The sequence below is a fragment of the Pantherophis guttatus genome, chromosome 3 (genome assembly GCF_059756535.1).
Source record: "Pantherophis guttatus breed Tessera chromosome 3, ASM5975653v1, whole genome shotgun sequence".
In the NCBI taxonomy this organism is placed as follows: Eukaryota; Metazoa; Chordata; class Lepidosauria; order Squamata; family Colubridae; genus Pantherophis; species Pantherophis guttatus.
This window is the reverse complement of record NC_142065.1, coordinates 191368777-191384146: the sequence shown is the minus strand read 5'-3', so window position 1 is coordinate 191384146 and position 15370 is coordinate 191368777. Positions and strand designations below refer to the sequence as shown.

General features: G+C 40.3%; 1 protein-coding gene across 1 annotated transcript; it reads right to left on the bottom strand.

Moving 5' to 3' along the window:
• Window positions 1–1177: 1177 nt before the first annotated feature.
• Window positions 1178–12472, bottom strand: DCSTAMP (dendrocyte expressed seven transmembrane protein). The gene is made up of 3 exons (XM_034422172.2): window positions 11459–12472; window positions 1917–2243; window positions 1178–1395 (listed from the first exon to the last, which is right to left on the bottom strand). The coding sequence occupies exons 1-3, from the start codon at window positions 12470–12472 to the stop codon at window positions 1309–1311; spliced, it is 1428 nt and encodes a 475-aa protein (XP_034278063.1). The 3' UTR covers window positions 1178–1308.
• Between the last annotated feature and the right edge of the window lie 2898 nt (window positions 12473–15370).

Here is a 15370-nt window from a genome sequence, read left to right as displayed (position 1 = left end):
TGAAAGAAATTGGGCAGCATATACATTTAATACATTATAGCTGGTCATCCCAAAGGTGCTTTTTCAGGAGGCAGCTGGACTTTCTTGTCCTTGTTTTTTTTCTCTGAAGATGTTTCGCTTCTCATCCAAGAAGCTTCTTCAGCTCTGACTGGATCGTGGAGAATGGAAGGATTTATACTCCTTGCAGGCAGCTGGTCATTTGCATCCTTTTAGAGAGTCCTTGAGGCCACTTGGAGGTTCATCTGTGTCCTCAGGGTCACCTGAGTAGTGAAAATGGGTGTAGAGCTTTCTTGGCTGCAGGATGATTTCTGCCCTGTGTCCCTTCACTGCTGAAGACAGGCGCAGGCTTCTTAGGGATGAGCCTGTGTTGTCTGCATCTCAAACTGAAGGGCAAATGGTTCCTGTAGTCTGCAATTTTTCTGGAAATCTGTTCATACCCCCCACACCATTCAAAGGGTGTTCATCCCAAAGTGCATAGCTAAAGGTCTGTGGAGATTCTCAGTCATCCACGTCATGGTTGTCCCAAAGGTGCTTTTTCAGGAGTCAGAACTGAAGAAGCTCCTTGGATGAGAAGCAAAACATCTTCAAAGAAAAAAGCAAGAAAGTTCAGTTGCCTCCTGAAAAAGCATCTTTGGAACAACCATGACCTGGATGAATGAGAATTTGCATAGAATTATAACTGGTTGCACAGTCAGCCAGATGCTTAGACTGGATTTGCATTTTTATCCACCTATTGACTCCTTCCTAAGGAGATGGGATAGGTAGATGTTATTGTTTGATGATATTAAAGGTATTGTTTCAAGATATAAACTGTTCCAACGAAAGTTGCTTTTTGCAACTGACCGGTGGTGATTTTGTCAATGCTGATGTTTTGGCATTGCACCCAAGGCACCTAATACTATTGGTACTTTCTTTCATCAAAGTCCCTCTACTACTATTTGCAGGTCATTGTATTTTCTGATTTTCTCCAGTTCTTTCTCTTTTCCTCTTCTGTTTAATAAAAATAATTATATATCTGGAAAGGAAGTGATGTTTTGATGGGGTGTCAAAAATAGTCTGCTCAATTGAGTCACCTTAAGCTAAATGGCACAATTCTGCGGTGAAACATGAACCAGTATAAGGGAAATAAAGCAAATGTTTTTTTTAATTTATTTTTACTAATAGAGCCTTACATTTTTTAAATATTTCTTTAATGTTTCCAAATTTCATACTAAGGCAATCAGAGTTTTGCAAAACACACACAAACAATTGAAGTTCCAGGAGCTTTTCACCAGGCAAAATGTTGAGCTTGGGAACCTGTGGCTAATGCTATAAAACAGGAATTTCTTTTTCCACATTGGTTTCTTTCTTCCTGGCATTTCCCAGTGCCTGGAGGATGGGAAACCAAAAATGTAACTGTGAAGGAAGAAGGAAAAAGGAGAAGATTAGTTTTACTTATTACAAAAGAAGAGGTTTTTATTTGGTATCTGTCTTCTAAGCAGAACTGAAAAGTCATGAAGAAAAAAAAACCCAGAAAAATTACGAGTAGACCCATTTCAGGGAGGATGAATGCTGAGCATTTCTTCTCCATCATCCTTCAGGTATTGATGGAGGAAGCGGGAAGATTAACCTCAGACACATATGCATTTCAATAATGGCTATAGGTATTTGTGCAGAGACAATATCTATGTGAGTCAAAACATTACTTTGTAATAGAGATATAACCAGCGTAATGTGGTCTATGACCTAAGTAGCTTCCATATTTATTGAAAAATATGTGAAGATTCCCTTTAGGGCAATCTTGGGGAGAGAGAGTAGTATTGATCCTGGCTCTATAGATAAAGTTTTGATGGTGCTTATTTTTAGTGGATTCTACAGTTACATTCTGAACAGTGTTGTACAAACCAGCACAGTATTTCATGTTATTTACAGTTTACCTTTGCAAATGAATTAAGTTTCCTTTTCACGTTTTTCTCGGCAAACTTGGATCTTCTGTTTAATAATTTTGTGTGCAGATACTTTATCCGTTTCATGTCTGTGCTCGGAAAGAATGCAGTTGCAACTAATAATTTAAGTTGTGTGAGTGTAGAAGTCAGAAGCCCCAACACTATTAGAAAGAACAAAATAACTCCAAGCTGGATCCATGTAGTAGAGAGGGAAATCTTGGGTTTGGGAATGCAGCTCTCTTCAAAAAGAGGTGTCTTAAAGGAAGTGGTATTTTCAACAATCTCCCCGTTGGTAAAAATGAATTTAGCTGCATTTTTCTGTATAAGAGGAAATGAAAGATAAAAAATATGCCATGATCTATGCTGCTGTTTCAAATGGCTATGCTGAATAAATTACAATGCACCAATAAAGGAGACTATTTGTAACCCAGGGCTGAAATGCGGAGTTCTTGGTGCTCTCTGAGCTTGCTTTTTTTCTTGCAGATGTTTCATTACCCAAACTAGGTATCATCAGTACTAGTGATGTTACTACCAGCATTAGCACTGATGATGTTGCCTAGCTTGGGTAATGAAACATCTGCAAGAAAACAAGCAAGTTCAGAGAGCACCAAGGATCCCTCAAATTACAATGCAATGATTAAATTTCTCAATAAGCCGTCTGTGTTTATTTTCCTACAACAGGATATTAACAATCTCTTAACTGTCTGGCCTAGACCTTAAGCCATTAGTATATCTTTCACATTTGGCAGCAGATGCAAGATTTGGCAATGCTAAAAGCATCATCATCTGAATTATGGACCTGAATAAGAACAGAATAATGATGGATGGGATTAAAGATCCCACTTTCTTGCCCCCTTGATTCAGCAATGATCACCTATGTGCTTTTGGATACAACGGGCAAGAACGTGTGAAACAAGCTCAAATGGTTTCAGAGATCATACCAACAGAAAACAATTGGGGAGACTTCAATTTTTTTTCTAGCAAGCACACAATGTGATTTCACGCAGTTTGAACATATGCAAGAATGTTGTGATGTAGCCCTGCTCACAATGACATCATGACATAGGCACTTAAAGGCGGGGCTTATACAGGGACATCAATGGTGGGTGAGGCTTTGCCATACCTTGTCCCATTTTGCTGCAGATACCCCTGAGAGCTTCTCTTGCTTCACTGAGAGCTCACCCAAATCAGATTCTGATGGATGACTAAATCCCACCATTCTTACCATTGGCCAGAATTTGTCTCCTCCTCCCCCAGTTGTATTCCACCTGAAGAAGAGCAATTTTTGGAGGTTTTTCCCATTGGCACAAAGGGGATCTATCAAGGTTGTTGTGATGACCCAGGGCATGGCACAAAGGCAACACAGCCAGAGAATAAGTACAAGTCCCTTTATTAGCCCCAAACTTTGCCCCCAATTCTCTTTACTCTCCGGTCTGGAGAAAAACTCTTCCACAAACCTGTAAGCAGACAAAACTTGTAACTATACATCCAACAGGGCAAGATAAGGTAATTAATTCAGCAGGGCAAGCAAGATAAGAAGTCCAGACTTGAAATAGCATGGCAGTAAATCAAACCACTTGGGAGGATGCCAGGAACTCAGATAAAGCAGCTAACACGAACTCAGAGTTTGTTCCCGACAACTGCCCCTCCCATTTGCCTCTTCTTTTAAATTCCAGCTCCAGATGTATCTTGTGAAGGGAGTCGGGGCCCTTTCCTCCCTCATAAGCCACGCAACCCACATTGCTCTCTTCTCCGTTCTTCCCTGTGTGCCCTATGATGAGGAGGGGGGTGGGCCTTGGTCTTCATCAGAACCTCCTCTCCTTTGTTCTATCTCTCCCCTACTCTGCCCAGCTTGACTTTGCCCTTCCCCAGTTTCCTCCATAGCCAACGGAGCCACTCTCTCGCTCTCTCTCAGCTGTTCCTCTTCCATCTCAGAGTCAGACTCCGACAGGGGCATGACAGTTGCACCTAAACTGAATGGTGAATAGATATCCAAAGGAGCACCATTTTGGTTTCCTTGGGTGCCAAATGCCCTGTTGAAATAAAATCCTCACCTGAATATAGGAGGGCTGGAAAAAAAAGGCCCAGCACACTTCTGCAGCCTTGTGCCTTAAAGATACCTTGGACAGCAACTCATAGCATACAAAACTTAGAATTCTGGAAATTGTAGTCCAACATGCCTGAAGGCAGTAGTTTGAAAAAGTGCTGTTTGGGTCAAGGAGGCTGAGGAAGTGGCTGAAGCATTTGGATTAGTGGTATGGATTTCCCTTGGATAACTTTGTGATTTATAGCATTTATAGCCCACCATAGTTGGGCTAAGATAACAGTAATGAGGGCAGGTGGCCTGTGGGGTGGGCAGGCAGTCTATAAGGTCCCAAATGAAGAAGAACAATTGCACTAAGGTATGAAAATAGAAAGTAGCATTCTGGCAAAAAAGGAAAAGAGAAAAGAGAAAAGGCAATTGCCAGGAAAGATAGATATTCCTTTCCCATCTTCTCTCAACTGCTGTGAAGCAGTAATGGCTGGTACTTACAGTGAAGTATCATATCTACTGAAAGCCAAAGGTTGGCTTTTATATGTATAATTTCCAGTGTCTGGGATTCAGAGGCTGGGATGATGATATCATGCAGAACTGAAGTTTTTCCCTTGCTTAAATTTTTTAAAGCTTACTAAAATTGCTGTTTTATGCGTGCAAAGACTCTCTGAAAGCTTCCCAGACCTTATTTCTTTGGCTTTCTGTCAGAAATCAATGGGAAATTATGCCATCAATATTTCATGATTTGCTGACCAACTTATATAGCAGAATCTGGGTGAAGTGAGGGCTGAGCATTCCCCACCACCCTCCTGCACACAAACGGCAGACTGTACAGCTGAAGTTCTTACATCTGGGCTGCCCTGATTTGGAGAGACCGTTCTCTGTCTCTGGGCTTCTTAACAGATCCATTTAAGTGGAACTAGCTAAGAGATAAGACACAAACAGCACACGGAGGGTTGAGTTTGGAGTATGTGCAGCACAAATGGTCCAGTGGTGGGTTTCAAAATTTTTTACTATAGGTTCTGTGGGTGTGGCTTGGTGGGCATGGCAGGGGAAGGATATTGTAAAATCTCCATTCCTTCCCCACTCCAGGGGAAAGTTACTGCAAAATTCCCATTTCCTCCCGATCATCTGGGACTCGGGAGGCAGAGAATAGATGGGGGTGGGGCCAGTCAAAGGTGGTATTTACCGGTTCTCCGAACTACTCAAAATTTCCACTACCGGTTCTCCAGAACTGGTCAGAACCTGCTGAAACCCACCTCTGAAATGGTCCTCTTAAAGTTTTAATACAAATATAACACAGGCTTGAACAGGTACTATTCACCTTTCAGTAATTGGTATTTGAAAGAGCTAATGGTTTTCAACTTGCTCCATTAATTATATGCAATTGGGTGTATAACTCGGCTAGTTAACAATATATTTTTGTTCCTGATGATGATTTCTACCCGCATCCCTCAGCAATTTTAGGAGGCAGGTTTTTTTTTTTTTTAAAGTCACTCTGTTAAGAAACATTTTTACCCTTTGGGTGAGGATATAATTCAACCCTTCCATATTTCTCTTTTTCTAAGGATCCTCGCAACACTGTTATGTTCTGTGATTTCCAAAATTGTGGGAACCACCCACACCCTGTGGATCAAGCTTTCAGAAGGAGATGACCAATGATCATGATTTTTGTTGAGCTTGGTGATATTCTAAAAATAGAATGAGAGGCAGTCAAACAAAATATTTTATACAGTTATTTATGAATATACGTTGATTGAATTTTATATTTTTGGATGTATATGCATGTGTTGGGTATATGAACGTGGTGAGCATTAGATAGTGACTACCGTACAATTTATTAAATGGAAACAAACTGAAGAGTTCAAACAGAGTCACTGTATCAGTGAGATGAGCACAATAGAAACTTAATAAATAAATAAATAGGTTAGCATGAGCCAGGTGAAGAAAATCAAGAATGATAGACCTCCTATAATCCCACCATTACCATCACTGCACACATACCCTGTCATTATCTGATCAATGTGATGGTCATAGAAAGTTACAATATCCTAGCATTTCTTTCTTCATTGTACTAGACAATTCAATGTATAATTAAACATACATTGGACAATGTTAATGTGGTCATTTATTTTGGGCTACAGCTCCATTCAATTCTAACAGCAGAGCCATACTAGGCTGATCTAATTCAACATCTCAATATATTCATATTGGGGAAGACTTTAAATAAATATTTAAACAAAGAGTTTACAACTTAATTGTTAAAAGTAGGATTATATTCTCTGGCAACCAGCCACTATTCACACTCATTGTACACAAAGGTACACAAAGATCATTTGTGATTGATCAGTGAAAAGAAGCAAGAAGTTGTTTAGGCTCAATAATTGGCCCTTGTGGGATGTTTGCATTTATGCTCCTCTCCTCTAACTATATATTCAAAATTTGTCTACAATGTAATAGAGTAACAGAACAGAATAACAGAGTTGGAAGGAACCTTAGAGGTCTTCTAGTCCAACTCCCTGCTCAGGAACCTGCTGTCCCACTGCTTAGGAAACCCTATATCAGGGCTGTCAAATTCCTGGGCCACAGGCCGGATGTGTCATGCGCTGGTCACGCCCACGGCCAGTTTAGCGAAGGGAGGAAAAGTCCCGATACGTCACATGATACCGCTGTGACAATGTGGGTTTGACACCCCTGCCCTATACCATTTCAGACAATTGGTTGTCAAATCTCTTCTTAAAAACTTCCAGTGTTGGAGCATTCACAACTTCTGGAAGCAAGTTGTTCCACTGATTAATTGTTCTAACTGTCAGGAAATTTCTCCTTGGTTTTAGGTTGCTTCTCTCCTTGATTAGTTTCCACCCATTGCTTCTTGTCCTGCCCTCTGGTGCTTTGGAGAATAGCTTGATTCCCTCTTCTTTATGGCAATCCCTAAGATATTGCTATCTTGCCCTCCTTAGTCCTTCTATCCAATTGCAGCAACCATTCTTTGCAGAGATGGGTTTCAGCAGGTTCTGACCAGTTCTGGAGAACTGGTAGTTGAAATTTTGAGTAGTTCAGAGAACTGGTAAATACCGCCTCTGACTGGCCCTGCCCCTATTTATTCTCTGCCTCCCAGCTGATCAGGAGGAAATGAGGATTTTGCAGTAACCTTCCCCTGTAGTTGGAAGGGAATGGAGATTCTACAGTATCCTTCCCCTGCCACACCCACCAAGCCACACCCACAGAACCGGTAGTAAAAAAATTTGGAACCCACCACTGATTCTTTGTATGTTTTAGCCTCCAGACCGTAACCATCTTTGTTGCTCTTCTCTGCACTCTTTCTAGAGTCTCAACATCTTTTTTACATCGTGACGATCAAAACTGGATGCAATATTCCAAGTGTGGCCTTACCAAGGCATTATAAAGTGGTATTAACCCTTCACGTGCTCTTGATTCTGTCCCTCTGTTAATGCAGCCTAGAACTGTGTCAGCTATCTCAAAGAAAATCTTGTAAAGAAACTTCTGCTTTTCTGTCTTGAATATGTGTTTTTAAACCTGCTTCAAATTTCCCTGGGTGGTGTTTTGAGTTTATTTTTTGGTTGGAAGCATGCTATTTCTCTTATTGCTACTTTCAGGTACATTTCTTTGAAATACATTTCAGAAAAGCCCTTTGGAGCAAGGAAAGACAGAGAGCTGCTGGAGAGATAATGAAAACCAAACAAATCCCTTGGCTATTCAGAATTAAACCTTTTAGAATTTCAGGGATGTCTGCAGGGTGTGGTCAAAAAAGTTCAAGGTCGCATCTGCAGTAGTGCGATGAAAACTTTGCCTGTTTTTTTTATGAGCAACCCACAGTGTCATGGTCACTCTCTTCATTCTTTTGACCAGATCCTGAAGACACCTTTGATGACATTAAAAGACTTTAGTTTCTCCTGGAGATAAAATTAAGGTAACAGTTATTATATTCTTTCCTATTTTATTGTAATTAGAAGCAGGGGTGAAATGTAAAATTTGTTACTACTGGTTCTGTGGGCGTGGCTTGGTGGGGGGGTAATGTGACTGGGTGGGCGTGGCCAACTTTTTTATTATTATTATTTTTCAAAGCATTTTTTCTAATGTTTTGAAAAGCTTCTCTGCTAATCAGGCAACTCAGCTGGGATCGTCAGAGACTTTTCAAAGCATTTTTTTTACCACCTCTTCGGCCAAGAGGTTGCAGAAAAAAATGCTTTGAAAAGCCTCTGATGATCCCAGCTGAGCCGCACGATCATCAGAGGCTTTTTTTTTAACTTTTAAAAGCATTTTTTTCGTTGAAGAGGTTGTAGAAAAAATGCTTTTAAAAGTAAAAAAAAAAAAAGCCTCTGATGATCGTGTGGCTCAGCTGGGCATGGTGGGGAGGTGGTACAGGGATTTTTGCTACCAGTTCTCCGAACCACCCGCCACCATCGCTACTAGATCGGGCGATCCGGTCCGAACCGGGAGCATTTCACCCCTGATTAGAAGATAAGAACCAGTTATATGGGTGAACCGAAATGACTTGTTTGCTGGAAAACTTATGTTTTTCATAATTGTTTCTTGTAAAATAATTTTCTCAAGGGTGAGACGAAAAATGATTGTTCAGTGCTAATTCCTTTTTTTGCTGTTTTATGGAGTGCTTTGATATTTCAGAACTATGTGCTTTTGGATCACAGTTTTATGTCAAATTCAACATTTGCTAATTTTACTTATGTATTCTGAATTATTACCCCACTTTTTTCCTGGAAATCAAGGCTACCTCCACAAACACCACAAACATAGTATGCAAAATTGGAACTTTTCCAAGTTTGAGATGGTTGTTCCAACCATTTAGGAAGAGTTTCTGACTTAAAATTCTTTCAGAATGGTCAAAACAAGCAGGGCACATACCGAATAATTTGCATGTCACCAATCACAACATAATTTAGGTTGAAACTAATCCCAAAGCATGCATTAAGTTCAATCAATGCATGAATACAGCCAAAAAGCATTTTCAAAGAGTCTTATGGAAATCTATAGAATGAACTTGAAGTCAAAAATAGTTGAAGGAAAAATTCCCAGATGAAAAATTTCAAGTGGTGATTGCAACAGTTGTATTTTTAAAAATCTATTTACTTTTCTTTTAAAAAGCAAGAATGTGAGGTAACTTGCTGAGAGCAAAGCGAGCGAGCAAAAAGAATAAGTCTTAGCTTGTGCCATTGTATCAGAGAAACATTTCGATGCCTGCTGAGAATTGTTTGGCTTCCAGAATTATGAAGTGATTGTGTCCTTAATATAAGGGGTTGCTCAATGTTCCAGTTTGCCCAACAATTGGCAGGAAATACAGGCCATAAATCTGCTGAATGCTGAGTCACTCATCATTAGCAAGCAGATCTGAAAACCTCAGCTGAAAAAAAGAACATTTCCAAGAGTCGTATGCCTATTGCCTCTTTGAGAGCTAGCAAAAGAAGATACATTTTTCTTTCCAGCAGCTTCCGGTAGCTCATGGAAGTAATCTGGTAACAAAAATATTGGGGTTGACTTTAGTTTTAATATGAGACAGATAGTCTTTTGATGCTTTATATGTGAGCCTTAGATGCTGTTAAGTTTTTTCTGCAGTTAAGTATGGTTTCAGCTTCTTGATCTCTGCTTTTTACAGTCCCAGCCTCTGTTTTGTGGGCAAGGAGTTTATGTAGGTCAGTTGGCTGACAATGCAGTTAATAAAATCAATGTGGCACAGTGATTAAGGGGGTAGGACTCAGAGTGGGGAGACCCAGATTGTAGTCAGTCAAGGAAACTAAAAATGTAAAGGTTTTCCCTGTCTAGTCATATCCGACTCTAGGGGGCAATGCTCATCTCTGTTTCTTAGCTGACGGAGCCAGCATTGTCTGAAGACACTTCTGAGGGGTGTCCAGCATGACTTTGCCCCAAAGCGCATAGAATGCTGTTACCTTCCCACTCAATAGGTATCAACAAGCATGCAAATGCAAGTAGATAAATAGGTACTGATAAGTGGTACCTGTTTATCTACTCACATTTGCACGCTTTCGAACTGCTAGATGACAGGGGTGGGTTCTAAAATTTTTTACTACTGTTTCTGTGGGCGTGGCTTATTTTGTGGGCGTGATTTGATGGTCATGTAACAATTCTTTAGGATTTAGCAGAGGTACTGGTCTACCAGGCTTTTAACTGCTTGCAGAGCCGTACCGGTCTACCCATTTGTTTTTGGAGCGTTCCGGTCTACCTATTTGTTTTTGGAGCGTTCCGGTCTACCCATTTGTTTTTGGAGCGTTCCGGTCTACCTATTTGTTTTTGGAGCGTTCCGGTCTACCCATTTGTTTTTGGAACGCACTGGTCTACCACCACACTGCCTTTTACCACTGATCAGTTGTAAGGCGGCCCTTTGAAGCACTACAGCAAGAGTTTAAACAGTTTTTTTTCCTTCTAGTCGATCAGCTGTGACTCAGGAGGCAGCGAATAGATTGGGGGCGGGGCTAGGCAGAGGTGGTATTTACCGGTTCTCCAAACTACTCAAAATTTCCACTATTGGTTCAGAAGAACCAGGGAGAACCAGTAGCAACCCACCACTGCTAGGTGGCCAGGAGCTAAGACAAGTAACGGGAGCTCACCCCATTGCACAGTGCTCGGGTTGCAAACCCGGGCCATCAGCTTTCCAACTGGCAAGCTCAACATCTTTAACTGCTGGGGAATTCTGGGAGTTGAAGACCACACATCTCAAAGTTGCTAAGCTTGAGAAACACCACCCTACTGGCCTACCCTGCTGCGGTGTTGGGATTAAAATGAAGGTCATCCCCACACATCACTTGAAAATGGATCAAATACAAATGTCAAGAAATAAATGCATACTTGGGAAGAACTCTACATAAAGAAATCTTTTACCCCAGTAAATCCCCAAATTTGGGCAGTTTAAGAAATCACTTATTGAAGAAACTTAAAATATGCAAAGTGCCTTTCTATTGGCTGAAGTCACAGACCTTGCTTAAACCAGCTGGGTAAAGAGCCTCCCGTTGCATTTTCCATACCTTCTAAAATTGAGGTTCTTATGTTTTTCACTCTCTCTCCCTCAGGCACATCAAACATTTGTCATGACAAAACAATGGATATTTTCAGCTGCCTTAAACATCAAGTTTGGTGTCGCATTTGCTTTTGTTTAATATTCGGGCCCTTCAAACCAGGGGTGGCATTCACTTACCTTTACTACCGGTTGCAAATGTGAGCGCAGGGCCTTCCGCGCATGTGCAGAGCATCAAAAACGGGACGTGATTACATCTGGGCGGGTGGGCGGAGCCTCCTGCCGCTGCTGCTACCGGTTTGCCCGAACCGGATAGAACTGGCTGAATACCATCACTGCTTCAAACCTTGGTGTTTGTTTTTTTAAAAAATGCCATGCCTACCCACCTCCAGGTTTTTCAATCCTTTTTTTTTTCTTAGCATAATTTTATTCCGTAGAAAATCTGTATCTGAAGCGATACCAAAAGTGCTGCGCTGTAGCTAAGATACTTACGTGGTAATATAATTTGAAGTGGACCTCTAGCTCAGGGAAATCGTGGAGATGCTTGCTCACGGAAAAAATGAGCCAGTAAAGCAAATAATCTACTGCTGAAAAGACGACCCAAATGCAAAGGTTAGCAAGCACAGGAAGAAAAAAGCGTGCTGTGCATTTCCTTTCTTTAGGTGTTTGGCAAAAAGATGGCACCAGAGAGTACACATTTCTTTCTTCTTTACTCAGAGGGAGCACTGAGAGCTTTTCCTGCTGCCATACTTGTTCATTGTATTTGATGAACCCTCGAGTAATGTACGTGTTCTTAAACTTGATGGTCTGTGGGCTTCGGAAGTTTCGGATGAAGTGGTACGTGCCAAGCAGAACCAAAATTGTTCCCACAAAAGGCAGCACTTTCTTGGCCAAAAAGGACTGTAGAGCTATTACGGAGGAGATCTGACTGGTGATGTTGTGAATGCTCAGTCTTGTTTTTTCCAGCTGCAGCTTCAGGTCTTCGTCTGAAACCAAGAAGGACACGTTTAAGCTGTCACACACCAGAAACAGATGTTTGGAAATCTTCAATTGACTGTAAATCCACTGGATGGCTTTCAGATAGGTGAGGTCAAGGAAAGTCCAATTCTGGGAATTGAGAGTGCAAGTCACACTGTCTGCCAGCTGCTTCAGGTTGAAAAAAATATTTTGGATGTTGCCAGCAACCACCATAGCAGTTCCAGCAGCAATGAGAGTGTTTCTGCCTTCGCGCAATCCGCAAGAAAGGAAGAATACCACCACAAAGCAGCGAAAAGACTGGAAAAAGTACAGATTTACAGACAAGAGAATCCATAAAATATTGACTGTGACGATAGAAAGCATCGGATAGTCCAACAGGAAGGAATATCCAGGGAGAAGTAGGAGCAGGTTTGCTATAAAACTGATGGAGCTGCAGAGAGCAAAGAGGACCAGCTTATTTCTCCAACTCAGCTTCCTCTGGGTCACAAAGAGTTCCCGTGATTGTTGGAGAAAAGTGACAAAATCCATTTTCTTTATACGTCAGAGATCCAGTACGTTCACTTGGTGGAAATAAAACAACAACAACAAAGAAAATTAATCCTTCAACATAGAGCTTTATTTAGATGTATTAAGTCCCCTAAATAAGCATGTAGTCGAACTATTGACGTCCCTGGCATGATGTAGCAAGCAAGCAGCTCATCTCTTGAGGCAGGAAAATGACTGTGATTTCCAGGGTGGCCTTTGTTGTGATTTCTTTGGCTGAGGACAGTGTTTCTCAACCTTAGCAACTATCTGGACTTCAAGTCCCAGAATTCCCTAGTTAGCATGCTGCTGTTCTAAATACAGTGGAACTGGCCACACGAGTGAAAACTAAAGCACTCTTACAACTTGTAATTAATAAAGCACTTCTAGACATGCTTACAAGAGAGTAAGCTTGATAAGGTCCACTGACAAAATGCAATTCACACTTGAAATTGGATTCATCTTTCTTTGAAAGTAACCCATATTGCCCATTTAGCCTGGCTAGGTGGTTCAGTGGCTAAGATGCTGAGCTTGCTGATCAGAAAGGTCAGCAGTTCAGCGGTTTGAATCTCTAACATAGGTGTGTGATCAGGGGGTTCGACTAGATGACCTCCAAGGGTCCCTTCCAACTCTGTTACTGTTACTGCTCACAGTGGACCTTGTTTAGGTGCACAAATGCTCAATGAAACCAAAAGAAGAATCAAAATGTTACACATTAGCAAGGAACTCAAGCAATATGTCTAACTTCCTACACTGTAGAGTTTTTTCCTGACATAACTCAAGTGAACAAAATCTTCGTTGTCTCCCAAGTAGCTTACTTACTCTGTTTTTAATACCTAATACCATAAAGAAGTTTTTCCTAAATTTCATTTGAAAATTAGTCTTCAAATGTTCATCTTCTATTGGAATTAGAAATCAAATGTTCATCTTCTATTATGAGGTTTTTTTCTTCTTCTAGAACCACATTCACAGTCTTTAGAGGAGGCATACTTGCAGTTGTCCGACATCCAAATATGTCTTCACTTCATCTGTTTTTTCCTGATTAACATAACCAATTCTCTTAATTACTCCACATTGATTTGAGGTTTGGTCCCTCAACCATCCTGGTTGTCTTCCTCTGAACACTTCCAGGGATACCGGTGTTGCTTTTGAAATGTGGTTCCCCAACCTAGAAAAATACCCCATACATCCCGATCCCCAAAGAAGAGGAATACAACATCCCATAGACTTCTAGAAGAATCTTACATCTAGCAAATACATTATGCCTAGCCAAATAATGCTAAAGTTTACTCACAAATTTCTCCACTGCAAGCATCCTGTTAAATTCTTTCATGTTGCATTTCTTGAATTCTGATAAGAAATACTAATGGGTGCCAATAAAAGAGTTCATTATGAATCACTCTGCTCGTGGAATCCACCCGTCCACATGCGTGGGACAAATGACAAAGCAACCGAAATGGTTCTGTTTTTGAAGGTGATTAAATGTGGAACTGTTTGCAAGAAGAATTACTAATGATCTGGGCTCAACAGTAAATATTGTTAAACAAAGATTAGCTACAGACTCTTTAGGGTCCAATTAGAGCAGCTTGAAATATATGAGTGGCCCTTACTTGCTCTGCAGTAAAGTATTTTTTTTTTATTGAAAAAATAAAAATTGTGGAAATTTGCTGGAAGTCTGGGCATTTCTGTAGGCTCAGCTTGGATCGCAGCTCAATGTGGTTTTTGTCCACCAGGGAGAAGAGCTGCTGGTGATGTTAATAGTTCCTATCCTGGGATAACAAGTGGCAGGATTTGAACAATCTTAATGGTCCTTCATCCTCGGTACCACATTTATTAACAAGATGCCCACTTGTTGAACACAACTTGATAAAAACAAGCAATAAAGACCTGGAATCTTCAGATCTTTACTATTATTTATTTATTGCCTTTTAATGGTAAAAAAGGGGAAAGAGAAAGAAAAAAAGACAAGACGACGAAGATGGAGATACATAAATTGTCAAAGAGAAGGGAGAAGGGAAAACAAAAAAACAACACATCAAAAATGCTCTAATGAAATAGTGAAAGAAATACAAAAGAAAACGGTGTTGTATGAATGTGTCATTACAGTAATCAGTTTCAATTCTATATTTGGTTATCTAATGCAAATATTATTCATTTCTAATACATTTTATTTATTTCATTCATTTCTTTACATCTGCATGTCAAACTGATTTATTGACAACAAATATCTATAAAAATGAATAGTAGATGTTTTAGTTTTGAAGAATTTAACAAATTATTTAACAATTTAATAAAGGCACTGAAAAAAGTGATATGACTGTTTTTCACACGAGTGTTGCACCATCCCCATGGTCATGTTATCAAAATCCAGATGTTTGGCAATTGACTCATACTTATGAAGGATGCAGTGTCCCAGGGTCACATGATCACCTTTTGCGACCTTCTGACAAGCAAAGTCAATGAGGGAACCAGATTCACTTAAAAATTGTGTTACTATCTTAACAACTGCAATGATTCACTTAACAACTGTGGCAAGAAAGGTCGTAAAATGGGGCAAAGCTCAGTTAACAACTGTCTTGCTTAGCAACAGAAATTTTGGGCTCAACTGTGCTCGTAAGTCGAGGACTACCTATATGTTAAAGCTTCATCTTCATCCTATATCAGTTGGTCCGAAATACTTAAACAAAAAGTTTAAGAATTCCCAGAATTCTGAGAATTGAAGTCCACACATCTTAAATAGAAACACTGACTTAAGAGTAACATTCCGCAATACGAAAATCAGAGTTAATTGTAAGAAAGAAGTGCAACTGTTTCATTATGGTTTGCAACGGTGTTGAAATCTGTCTAAAGTTCAACCAGTCATAAAGACATGTGGTGAAATAATTATCTGAGTATTAATGCTCA